Source organism: Felis catus, chromosome A1, assembly GCF_018350175.1.
Source record: "Felis catus isolate Fca126 chromosome A1, F.catus_Fca126_mat1.0, whole genome shotgun sequence".
NCBI classification, from domain to species: domain Eukaryota; kingdom Metazoa; phylum Chordata; class Mammalia; order Carnivora; family Felidae; genus Felis; species Felis catus.
In genome coordinates this window covers 28,747,608-28,760,723 of record NC_058368.1, presented here as the reverse complement: position 1 = coordinate 28,760,723, position 13,116 = coordinate 28,747,608, and the positions used below count along the sequence as shown (strand labels likewise).

Here is a 13,116-nt window from a genome sequence, read left to right as displayed (position 1 = left end):
TAAAGTATGAGCTGTTAACATTTTCTATAATCCAAAGTCATAATAAGTAACTAGTTTAAACATCATTTTTCAAAAATAAAAACATTTTAACATAAGTATATTTAGTGTCAGTAATAATAACAAAGTTAACTAAAAAATAAACTAAAAAGGCAAACTACAATCTAAAATGTAAGTAAATAATATCACATCCACTCCCCAAACTGTTCAAAAATAAAAATGGAAACTCTGCCGTAAGTAAAAAGATACTATAATCAAAGACTAACATATAGAATCGATAAATTATGCAGTATGAAAATGTCTTAGGAGTGATCAATACAAACAAATACACGAGAGAAAAATTTACTGTGTAAAAACACCAGCTGTAAGTTTGATTTTTAATCATACCATATGCAACATGGACATTCACAAAAACAATCTATTCAAAAATACTTAGGAATAAATTTAACCAAGAAGATAAAAGACTTGTACACTGAAAACTATAAAAGAAATTATTGCTGAAAGAAATTATTGAAGACAAATATTGAACATGAATGAGAAGACATTCATGTTCACAGATTGAAAGACTTAAATATTAAGATGACAATATTACCCAAAGTGATCTATATATTCTGTGAAATTCCTATAAAAATCTCAATAGCATTTTTTTTTCATAAATAGAAAAACCTATCCTAAGATTCATATAGAAACCCAAGGAATGCTGAATATCCAAAACAACCCTGGAAAAGAAAACAAAGTTGGAGGTCTCACACTTCCTTATTTCAAAACTTACTATAAAGCTATAGAAATCCAAACAGTGTGAGAATGACATAAGGACAGACAGAGCAATGAAACAGAAGAGAGAGCTCAGAATAAACCCTCACATATATAGTGAATTGGTTTTTGACAAGGATGCTAAGACCATCCTATGAGGAAAAGACTGTCTTTTCAACAAATGGTGCTGGGAAAACTGGATATCCACATGTAAATGATTTGAAGTTGGACCCTTACTTTTCACTGTATACAAAGATTAATTCAAAACAGATCAAAGACCTAAATGTGAGATCTAAAACTATTAACACTCTTAGAATAAAACAGAGAAAGTTCATGATATTGGACCTAGCAATGATTTACTGTATATAACACCAAAAGCATAGGCAACAATAACAAAAAGATAAATTAGACTTCGTCAAAATTTAAAATTTTTGTGCATCAACAGATAGTATAAAGAGAGTGAAAAGACAACCTACAGAATGGGGAAAAAAACGTGTAAATCGTAACAGAAAATGGGTTAATATCCAGAATATATGAAGAACTCCTACAACTCAACAACAAAAAGACAACCCAAATTGAAACACAAGCAAGGAACTTGAATAGGCTTTTCTCCAAATAAGACATACAAATGGTCAATAAGTACATGAGAAGATGCTCAATTTCATTAGTCATTAGGGAAATGCAGATCAAAACTACAATGAGTTACGACTTCACACACTGCTGGTGGGAATGTAAATTGGTGTCACTGCTACAGAAAGCAGTATAGCAGCTCCTCAAAAAGTTAAACATAGAAATACAATATGGTTCAGTAACATCACGTTAACATCTAGGTATATATAAAATAAGAGTTGAAAGTAGGGACTCAAACAGATACTTATATACCAATGTTTATAGTCACATTATTCACAAAAATCAAAAGGTAGAAACAACCGTGTGTTCACCAATATTTGGATAGAAAAACAAAAGCTAGTATATCCATACAACAGAATATTATTGAGCCATAAAAAGAAATGAAATTCTGATATATGCTATAACATGAATGAACCTTGAAAACATCATGCCAGGTAAAATAGAGACAAAATGACAAAAAAGTGCTTGGTTCTACTTAAATGATGTACCTAGAATAGGCAAATTCATAGGGACAGAAAGTACCATAGAGGTTACCAGAGTCTGGGGTGGGGGATGGGAAGTTATCATTTAATGAATATAGAGTTTCTATCTGGAATACAAAACGTTCTAAAAATAAGTCAGACAAAGAAAGACAAATACCATATGAACTCATTTATATGTGGAATCTAAAAAACAAAAAAAAAAAAAGCCAAGACAGACCTATAAATACAGAGAGCAAACTGGTGGTTGCCAGAGGGGAGGAGGGAGGGTGATGGACAAAATGGGTCAAAGAGAACAAGAGATGCAGGAAGGAAACAAAAAAGTTCTGGAAATAGATAGTAGTGATGGCTACACAACATTGTGAATATACTTAAAGCCAGTGAGTTGTACACTTAGAAACAGTTAAAATGGCAAATTTCATGTTGTGTGTATTTTTCCACAATAAGAAAATACTCTATTCAGTGAATACCTAATTATCTCCCATTGCTGCTAAAACCCATTTTATTTCGATTTCCAAATTACTACTAAATGCAGTCTGTGTATGTGCGCACATGCAGGTAAATTGAATCTCTCTTGAAAAACAGACACAGGTGCTGATATGGTGTGCACATTCAACACTCTAAAATGCACTTTCAAAAGTTGCAAGTAATTACAATTGCACTCCAATTTGATTTTTATTTCAGTTATTTATGTAGACCAAAATTAACAGGTCATACATAACTCAAGGAAGAATATCCATAACTTCTACTGATGGTCTAAATATATATGTTTATAGTCCAAGTACTAAAAATGAACATCATACCTGATAGAGCATGATGGGTTCTATGTTGTATCCTAAGTTATCTGCAAAGTTCTTAGCAATGACCGTTTTTCCACAACCCTACAAATGGAAACACAATCATTCAAGGGAGAAGTCAAAACAACCAAAAGTTGGGAAACAGAAATCCGCAGCGAGACTGCTGCTATTCTTACTTTTCCTCCAATTAAACATATGTCCTTAACCATGTGTGACTGCATCATCTCAGCCAGTAGTTGTTTATGGCTTAAAGTCTGTACAAAACGCTCTGATGCACAAGGTTGACTTATTGGCCTGGTCCCAGCTGGCACCTATAATTAAAGAGAAGTAAATATAATATGCATATGTGTTTCTCAAAACATTAGTAAATGAAAGAACATAACTGCCATTTAGAAGCCCCTAATAATCCCTTGCTCAATTCAATTCTGTACTGTCTTTGATATTTCAATAGAGCAGCAACTATTTTCTTATTCACAGATCTGATTATCATTATCATCAACCCTCCAAATCAATCATCCCTCTAAAATTAAAGCCCTGTGCTGTCAGACATTTTCATAATAATCATGTCATTTGGGGGTTATTTATAACTTATAATAACAATGTCACTACTTGAGAATGAAGCTTTTTGTCCAAATTCCAGTGCTAAGTACAGAATTTCAAGTCAGTCTACTGGGACTCTCCAAAGTCACCAATGATGTCCTGATTTCTAAAATCCATGTCCACAAATCCTTTTCCACTCTTAGTTTACAACTCGGAAGCATCTGGTCTTAAAATCTCCCCTCTCATCCTTCACACCTGCTTCTTTTATTTTCTATCTCCTCCTCATTTGTCTCCTGGGGACTCCACTAGGAGATTTCCATGTTCTGCAGAGGACTTGGGGCCCATCATAACAGGAACCCTACAGAATTATAAGTTTGGAAGTGACAAGATTAGATTTGCATTTAAGAAGGATCATCATGGTGGTAACATAGAAGGCTGACCGGAGGGACTGGAGGCAATGAAGTCAGAAAGCCATCACCAAAAAGAAGCAAACAATGAGAGCTTGCTCCCATTTCATGCCTTTGGACATGTCTGAAGTGTCCTGAAGTGTCCTATCACCTTTCCACTCCTGAGCTACTGGAAAACTCCTATGTCATACTTGAAGACAGCTTACTCTATATCCCCACAGCCATTCCAATGCAGTCCTTACTTATCTGCCTCTATTTAGACCATCAGCTTAATGAGGTCATTCATCTGAAGTAGACAGAAGAGTGTAGTGGAAAGTGATCCTGTCTAGAAGTCTCATCTGTGACATTTCTTAGCTAGTAACCATGAATGAATTGATTATCCTCTTTACATCTGTTTTCCAATCTATAAAATGCAGATTATAAAACTTGCCTCCAGGATTATTGGGGGATTTAATGGCATAATGTATTTATGGTATTATATATTTGTCAAGAGACAAATATAGTGACTAATACACAGTAGACACTAATAATTTTTAATACAGAGCCTGGCTCAGAGTAGACATTAATCAATGTTCAGCTTGATAAATGAATAAATGCAGCAACATTAATAAGTATTAATAATATCACATTAGAGCACATAAAAAGTCTATATAATTAAAGTGCGCTGTGGCACATAAGAAGGCAAGCCTTCTTCTTCCCCACATTCACTTACAACTCATTTAAGTCTGTGTTTTTCAAGCTGTGTTTCCCTGTGATAGTTTCCCATCCCCTCTTGGGGTTCTCAGGGCTCTCAAAGGGTTGGAAGAAAGGGAGGCAGAGCAAGCATATAGAGCCCTGTGACCAAATATCCTTCCCTTTTCTAAAACCTCTCCAACCAGAACAGCTCCTCTTTTAACTGTTGCATGTAGTTAAGAAAGATTTTATTTGAAAAGAGTGTTCCACAGCCGCTAAAATATGTTTGAAAACACTATTTCTTATCAAGGACTCAGAATACAAAATACTTTATTCGGTACTTCATTTGATTTTCCCAGAGATCAACTTTAGTTTTTTATGAGAAACTACGCTTATGTTTCTCCTGAACTTTTCCAGTTTACAAACATACATGACTGTGGATACATGGATAAATACAGATACAGATATACAGATGTGACACTAGAGAGCCAAAGAAGATTTAAAAGGGGATCATAAATGGGCAGAACTTAGCACATCTCAGAAAGTATAAACTTTATCCATTACCTGAATGGTCACTTCTTTTTCTGCAATCCGGACAGTCACAGAAGCTTGGGGGGAATGGCTTTCAGTCAGCCTCTCCACTCTCACAACCTCTTTAGGAAGCACAGAGCTTCCTGAATCTTGGAGTTCAAAGCGCTGCAAAATTACAAGAAAATCATGTAATTTACTTTTCATTTTAGTATTAATTTTTTTTAATGTTTATTTATTTTTGAGACAGAGAGAGACAGAGCACGAACAGAGGAGGGGTAGAGAGAGAGAGAGAGAGAGAGAGAGAGAGAGAGAGAGAGAGAGAGACAGAATCCGAAGCAGGTTCCAGGCCCTTAGCTGTCAGCACAGAGCCCAACGCAGGGCGTGAACCCACGAGCACGAGATCATGACCTGAGCCCTAAGTTGGACGCTCAACCGACTGAGCCACCCAGGCGCCCCTTTACTTTTTATTTTAGTATTAATGTTGGATATCTGGAAGATTCATCTTAATTAGAACTGAAACTCTATATTATAAAAGTAGAGGTAAAAAATTAATGAGAATTTTTCCTATTTTTACAAAAGTCATTCTACTTAAGCCAATTACTAAAGGTGATATGCAAATCGCTCCTAAGATTTACTCAATGACAAGTAATGAAGTCACTTAATTCCTGAACTGCTAGAAGTTCACAGCCTCCATTTCTTGCTGATCAAAAGTTCCAGTTTCCAGGAAAGGATGATGAGACACTCGACAGCATGTTAAAGTTAAATAAGACTTATTTTGGTTGATTTCTTAAATCAACTGATGTTGATGTTGCCTGAAATTCATGAAACCAAACTTCCTGGACACCATTCTGCTGTTGGCTTGTGTGACTAGCCTAACTGATTACAATATATGACAACAATCACAGATATTTCCACAGTCTCTGGCACAGTGCCTTCTATGGTGTAGGTTCTCAGTACTTGTCAAACTGAGTATAAAGACTAAGACCATTGATTCTTTCTCCATAGAGAACAATTATCAATGTTCTAACACTTGTTTACACACCTCATACCAGCTGGTTATATAAAAATGCACACAAAGAACACAACAAGTAAATGGAAAATGAGAATACTAATAGAAAATTAATTAAATCCTCTTCCCTAGACTAGCAGCATGTTCAATATGAAAAGCTTAATTCATTTTCAGTATAAACAGGCAGAAACTAACCCCTCAAAATCCTACCACAGTTTTAGAACATTATCACTATTGTGAAAGAGTTGAACCTCAACGCAAGGGCAGATCGCTGCTTATTCAACAGAATGCCACAACTCCAGAAAATAGATTTGGGGGAAGAAAATCATTTTCAACCTCAATGTTCTAAGCATAGGAACCCAATTCAAGTCTTTTTGGTGTCCTAAGTACTTAAGACACTCACTTACTCCATTCCTCAAACCTAAGAAAAACTGTCTCTTTGTGCTATCATTTAAAAATATGTTTTATGTTTTATGCATTTTATACATGCAAAGTCCCATAGTATTACATAATTTGGTAGGAGCTGCTTCTATGTTGTAGACAAATAACAATTATTGACACTTTAATTTCATGCAAAAAAAAATGCTACACTGTATTTTAAGGGAAGTTCAACAGGAAAGGAGTAAGGCCTTAGAATTAAATTCTTTAGAATTTAGAATCTAGAGTCGTTAAATTCTAAGAAAACAAATGTATTAGCTTAAAGGTATGCTTTTAACCCCAGCTATAATAACGTCAGTCTAACCTGATACAGGATTGACTGCAGAGCAATTATATTCCAGAAATGAACACTAATGCCTCAAACCTCTTGCTATAACTGGTTATGTCATTTTAAATAATTCAAGCTAAAATATATCAATAGAATCAACCTAGTAGGCTAGAAGACCCTATGAGTACCCTAAGTAAAAGAACTCAAGTTGCAAGATGAATTACCATCTGCTGGCATGGGAAGTTTAAAGAACTGTTAACCAAAAAGGTAAATGAGAAACAAAATACATATATAATTCTCATAGACCATAATGTTAGCAAGAAGTAGAAAATCAAAGTTTATTTGCCTCACCATTTTACATTAATGAGTAGTTCCTGTTGATTCTTGAATGTCAATTAAACAAACAATACTATTTTTTTTAATATACTTTCCTTGGGATTGCATTATTTGAACTGTGAAATATAATGTAATAAAAGAAAATGTTAATTACGTGTTGGCCTGCAAGGCCTCCATATTCACCCTCACTATTCTCAGTCCTGTCCCTCTAAGCTATTCATTTTCCTCATACCTTTTTCTAGGCTCTGAAGAACTAAGAAAGAAAGTCTCCGTACCATACTTCCTGACTACCAAAAAAGTAGGCAGCCCCAGTCTCTGCTGGGCTCTCTTTCCAGTGCCAATCAGCAACCAATGCCAACCAACATCACTCTCTTTAGGGGTCCTCTGAACCAATGCATTCCTATCTCAGCTGGTCATCTAGCTGCCTCCTCCACCCACAACAGAGCCTTCATGCACGTACTCCTCCATTTGCTTGAAAATAAACCCCATTAGGATAATATCATAATGTATCTATTTGGCTCACTCCAAATCCCCAGAATCTAGAATCATACATGGGGCACAGTCGGCGGTCACCAGAGGTTTGTTAAATGAATACACAAAATTCTTTCCCCCTAGTCCTCAAAATCCTCTATATTTTCATCAATCCTCACTTCTTTTCCCAGTGTCTCAGTAGAAAGGACTTCTGCTTTAATTATGAGTGAGTGGAAAGCCACTGGAAGTCTGCTTTCTCCATCTCAGTTAATGATAATTCCATCACCTCAGCTGCAGGGTGGAAAAATATGGTCTTCCATCATTCCAAACCAAGGCAGAATGGCGCTCTGGAAATGTCCTTTCCTGCCTCTCTCAGGCCGTATCCATAAATATTCTCCATGTATTCCACAGATTTCATCCCCTCTTCCTATGAAGATGTTTGTTTTCCCATTTCAAGAAACAAATAAAGTCATTTCTTGATTCTACATAATCCTTGAGTGAACACGATCTTTTCACTTCTCACCATCACACTTATTTTACAAGTAGTATATAATCACTGTTTCTGCTTTCTCATCTCTGATTTACCAGTCAGCTGACTGATTTTTGGCTTATATTCCCCCCACTCCACTAACATTTTGTTCCCGTTAAGTTCACCAATAATACCCTACTCACCAAATTAACTAAATAAATAAATTCGTTTTCCTCCTATTTTACTGTTCCCTTCTTCTCAGTCTTTTCTGCAGGTTCTTCTTCAATTACCTGACCGGTGCACATCAGGGTACTTCAGGAGTGGATCTTTTATATGTTTGCTTGGTGTTCACTTTTTTAGTAATCTCATCCAGTTTCAGACTACGAACCATTTGCATGCTCTGACTACTCTTTCTCTAATTTGAAGGTTCTCTGTGTGCTGTCCAATCCTTAAATGTTGGTTCTTGCAGGGTTTAGTCTTCAGACAATACTTCTCACCATATACACTCCTCTTCAGTTCTTTCATTTACGTGATCAATTCAACTAACACCCATATATTTATTACTAGCTCCCAAGTATTTATCTCTAATAACAAAATAGCTCCAGATCCACATCCATGTTTTCAAGTGTACTAGACAGACCCAACTGGTCCTACCTAAGAAGAACAGAGAGCCAAGACATGCTACTAGGAGACCAAATGTACTTGTTACTATCCTGTAACAAAAGCGTACTATTCTCAAAGTATAGCAGATTCAGAGTGAGAGTATTTTCTTTAAGACATCCTTAACTAAAAGCTAGAAGTGATTTATGACTACAGAAACATGTTTTTAGAGTACCAACATCATACGACAAGTACCATCTTAGGAATGAAAGACATTTTAACCTTTTTTATTGCTTGTTTTGGGAAACAAAGGTGTTCTGAATTTTAGCTTACTGCATTTTTCAGTGAGTAATAACTTTTCCTTAAAATAGTCTAATTAAGGGATTACACTAAAATCCAAACGGGTATCTAATTCATACACAAATATCTATGAATTTCTATGACAATGTAGGTCAGAAGTTATTACTTTTAATTAAAAATTTTTGTTTATGTTTACTTATGTATTTGGGAGAGAAGAGAGAGAGGGAGAGAGAGAAAGTACAGGAGCACAGGAGGGGCAGAGAGAGAGAGAAGGAGAGAGAGAAAGAATACCAAGTAGGGTCCGCGCTGCCAGTGCAGAGCTTGAGGTGAGACTCAAACTCACAAACAGTGAGATCATGACCTGAGCCGAAATCAAGAGTCAGATGCTTAACTCACTGAGCCACCCAGGGACCTGAGAGGTTGATTACTTCTCAAGGAAAAGTTATTATACATATATACGTATCTTCCTGGTTTGCAATTACAATAGATATTGCTATTCCCTCATTCAATATTTTTTCCAATTCAACAATATTGCCTTCAATTTCACCTCTCTTAATTCAAAATCATTAGAGGATATATAAAATTTTGTCCATCTGTGAACATTAGCTTGAGAAAATAGAGACACTTAGAATAACAAATGAACCACATGGACTGTCCTAGAACAGATTACAAAAAAATTATACCAATCACTAGACTGTCACCATTTTTAAAGAGAACAATTTAACACTCTAATCTGGTTGTATGTATCACAATGATCTTACAAAAAGAAAGTTTTTCTTTAGGTTCAGATGAATGAATTTAAGGTCCCCACCCACCCTTATTTATCTACTGAGGAGTTAGACAAAGAAGTTAACTATTCCTTAACTAGCTCTTCACACACTTACGATAAGAAAAGATAACCACTTTTTCTAATCTTATCTAAGTAATACCATTCCCTTTTCAATTTTTTAGACTCTGAAATTTAAATTATTTCCTGTCTGTAATACAGTCCTTCAATCATTTTTCTATGTTCCCCTGTATCATAAAGGGCGAAATAAAGGCCAAACAAAACACTGCAATACTAGCTACTTTCTTTAAAAAACTCAATTCCTTAAAGGTATTCTATAACTTTAACTCATTTGTACTAGTTGTTTTGTTTTTTTAATTCCAGTACAGTTAACATACAATGTTATATTAGTTTCAGGTGTACAATACAATGATTCAACAATTCTACACATTATTCAGTGTGCCCTTAATCCCCTTCACCTATTTCATCCATCTCCCTCTGGTAATCATCAGTTTGTGCCATATAGTTAAGAGTATGTTTTTTGGTTAGTCTTTATTTTTCCTTTGTTCATTTGTTTTGTTTCTTAAATTCCACATATGAGTGAAATCATATGGTATATGTCTTTCTCTGACTTATTTCCCTTAGCATTACACTCCCTAACTTCATCCACGTTGCTGCAAATGGCAAGATTTCATTCTTATTTATGGCTGAATAATATTCCATTGTGTATATATAACTACACCAGTTTGCATTCCCACCAACACTGCACAAGTGTTCCTTTTTCTCTACATCCTCACTAACACTTGTTGTTTCTTGTATTTGATTTTAGCCATGTTCATAGGTCTGAGGTGATATCTCATTGTGGTTTTGATTTGCATATCTCTGATGATGAATGATGCTGCATTTCTTTTCATACTTCCGTTGACCATGTGTGTATGTCTTCTTTGCAGAAATACCTATTCATGTCTTCTGCTCATTTCTTAATTCATTATTCGTGTTTTTGGTTTTGAGTTGTGTAAGTTCTTTATATATCTTGGATACTCTTTATTGAATATGCATTTTGTAAATATCTTCTACCATTAAGTAACTTGTCTTTTAGTTTTCTTATTTCCTTTGCTGTGCAGAAACTTTTTATTTTGATGTGTTCCCAACAGTTTATTTTTGCTTTTGTTTCCCTTGCCTCAGGAGATATATCAGAAAAATGTTGTTATGGCTGATGTCAGAGAAATTACTGCCTATGATCTCTAAGATTTTTATGGTTCAGATCTCACATTTAGGTCCTTAATCTACTCTGAGTTTATTTTGGTATATGATATAAGAAAGTGATCCAGTTTCATACTTTTGCATGTACAAGCTGTCCAGTTTTCCCAACACCATTTGTTGAAGAGACTGTCTTTTCCCCATTGCATATTCTTGCCTCCTTTGTCAAATATGAGTTGATCATATAATTGTGGGTTTATTTCTGGGCTATTTTATTCTATTGATCTATGTGTTTATTTCTGTGCCAGTAGCATACTGTTTTGATTACTATGGCCTTGTAGTATATCTTGAAATCTGGGATTGTGATCCCAGTTTTGTTCTTTTTCAAGATTGCTTTGGCTATTTGTGGTTCCATACAAATTTTAGGATTGTTTGTTCTAGTTCTGTGAAAAATACTGTTTATATTTTGATAGAAATTGCGTTAAATCTATAGACTGCTTGAGTAGTATGAACATTTCAACAATATTTGGTCTCCTAATCCATGAACATGGAATGTTTTCCATTTGTTTGTGTCATCTTCAATTTCTTTCATCGATGTTTTATAGTTTTCAGAGTACAGGTCTTTTGCCTCCTTAAGTTTATTCCTAGGTATTTTATGATTTGGGGTGCAATTATAAATGGGATTGTTTTCTTAATTTCTATTTCTGCTCTTAAGTCTTAAAGACATGCAAAGGATTTCTGTGTATTGATTTTGTATCCTGTGAGTTTACTGAATTCATTTATTAGTTCTAGTAGTTTTTTGGTGGGGTCGTTAGGGTGTTCTTTATATGTCATTTGCAAATAGTGAAAGTCTTACTTCTTCCTTACCGATTCTTGTCTGATTGCTGTGGTTAGGACTTCCAGTACTATGTTGAATAAAAGTGGCAAGAGTGGACATCGTTGTCGTATTCCTGATCTTAGAAGAAAAGCTCTCAGTTTTTCACCACTTAATATGATTGTTAGCTGTGGGTTTTTCAGATATGGCCTTTAATACGTTCAGGTACGTTCCCTCTAAGCCTATTTTGTTGAGGGTTTTTCTCATGAATGGAAGTTGCACTTTGTCAAATGCTTTTCCTGTATCTATTGAAATGATCATATGTTTTTTATCCTTTCTCTTGTTGATGTGAGGTATCATGTTGACTGATTTGTAAATATTGAACCATCTTGCATCGCAGGGATAAATCCCACTTGATAGTGGTGAATAATTTTTTTTAATGTATTATTGGGGGCTCTCTGTGCTTCCTGGATCTGAATTTCTATTTCCTTCCACAGATTCAAGAAGTTATCAGCTATTATTTCTTCAAATAAATTTTGACCCTTTGCTTTCTTTCCTTCTTTCTTTCACCCTTTCTTTCATTTTTCTTTTTTCTTTCTCTTTCTTTTCCTTCCTTCCTTCCTTTCCTTCCCTTTCTTCCTTTTCTTTCTTTCTTTCTTTCTTTCTTTCTTTCTTTCTTTCTTTCTTTCTTTCTTTCTTTCTTTATGTTGCAAATGTTATTATGTTTGATGGTGTTGCTGATTTCCCTAAGTCTATTTTCATTTCTATTATGCTTTTCTCTTTCTCCTGTTCAGTGTTATTGTCTTGCAGTACTCTGTCCTCCAGGTAACTGATCATTCTTCTTCTCTAATCTACTATTTATTCTACCTACTGTATTTTAAATTTCAGTTATTGAGTTCTTCATCTGATTGTTTTTTGTTTGTTTGTTTTCTATCTCTTTGGTAAGGGTCTCGCTGATGTCGTCCACTCTTCTCAAGTCCAGTGACCATCTTTATGAACATTACTTTAAATTCTCTATCAGGCATATTACTTATTTTCATTTTATTTACCTTTCTTGCTGTGATTTTGTCCTGTTTGTTCATTTGGGACATATTCCTCTGTCTACTCATTTTGTCTAACTCTTTGTGTCTGTTTTCATGTGTCAGGAAACTCAGCTACATCTCCTACTCTTGAAAGTAGTGGCCTTATGAAGAAGATCTATAGTGCTCTGCCGTGCAATGTCCCCTATTTACCAAGACCTGGCACTTCAGGTGTCTCCTATGTGTGTTGTGTGCACCCTACTGTTTTGGCTGAGCCACTTTTGCCTTCAATCCAGTCATTTGCAATGTGTCTTTTTGCCTTGTGGGCAGGGTTGGATCCCTGTGTTGTTAGTGAGCCAGCCTGAGGCTGCCTTGGCCTTGATTTGAGTCAGACCAGGGATTTGCCAGAGATGCAGTTGCACCAAACTGCAGAGTGTTTTCCCTGTGTTGTCCCTTGAGAAGCTTTTGTCGGTGGGCAGAGTCCGCAATCAACCAGATGTCTGCCTCCAGACCATGACTGGGACTGCAGTTGGACTAGTGTGTGCGATTATCTTCTCCTCTCTCTGGGGCAAGAGTCACTTTGGAGTGGTGCTCACAGTTGGGACTGCTTGCACACTGCC

General features: G+C 35.5%; 1 protein-coding gene across 4 annotated transcripts in view; it reads right to left on the bottom strand.

The window, feature by feature from the left end:
* VWA8 (von Willebrand factor A domain containing 8) overlaps window positions 1-13,116 on the bottom strand; it is a 368,120-nt gene that overhangs the window by 273,359 nt on the left and 81,645 nt on the right. For all 4 annotated transcript variants that reach the window (XM_045053513.1, XM_045053514.1, XM_045053516.1 and 1 more), the window contains exons 10-12: window positions 4,840-4,971; window positions 2,833-2,967; window positions 2,663-2,740 (exon numbers count right to left, since the gene is read on the bottom strand). In XM_045053513.1, coding sequence (XP_044909448.1) covers window positions 2,663-2,740; window positions 2,833-2,967; window positions 4,840-4,971 — 345 coding nt within the window. The remainder of the gene's footprint in view (window positions 1-2,662; window positions 2,741-2,832; window positions 2,968-4,839; window positions 4,972-13,116) is intronic.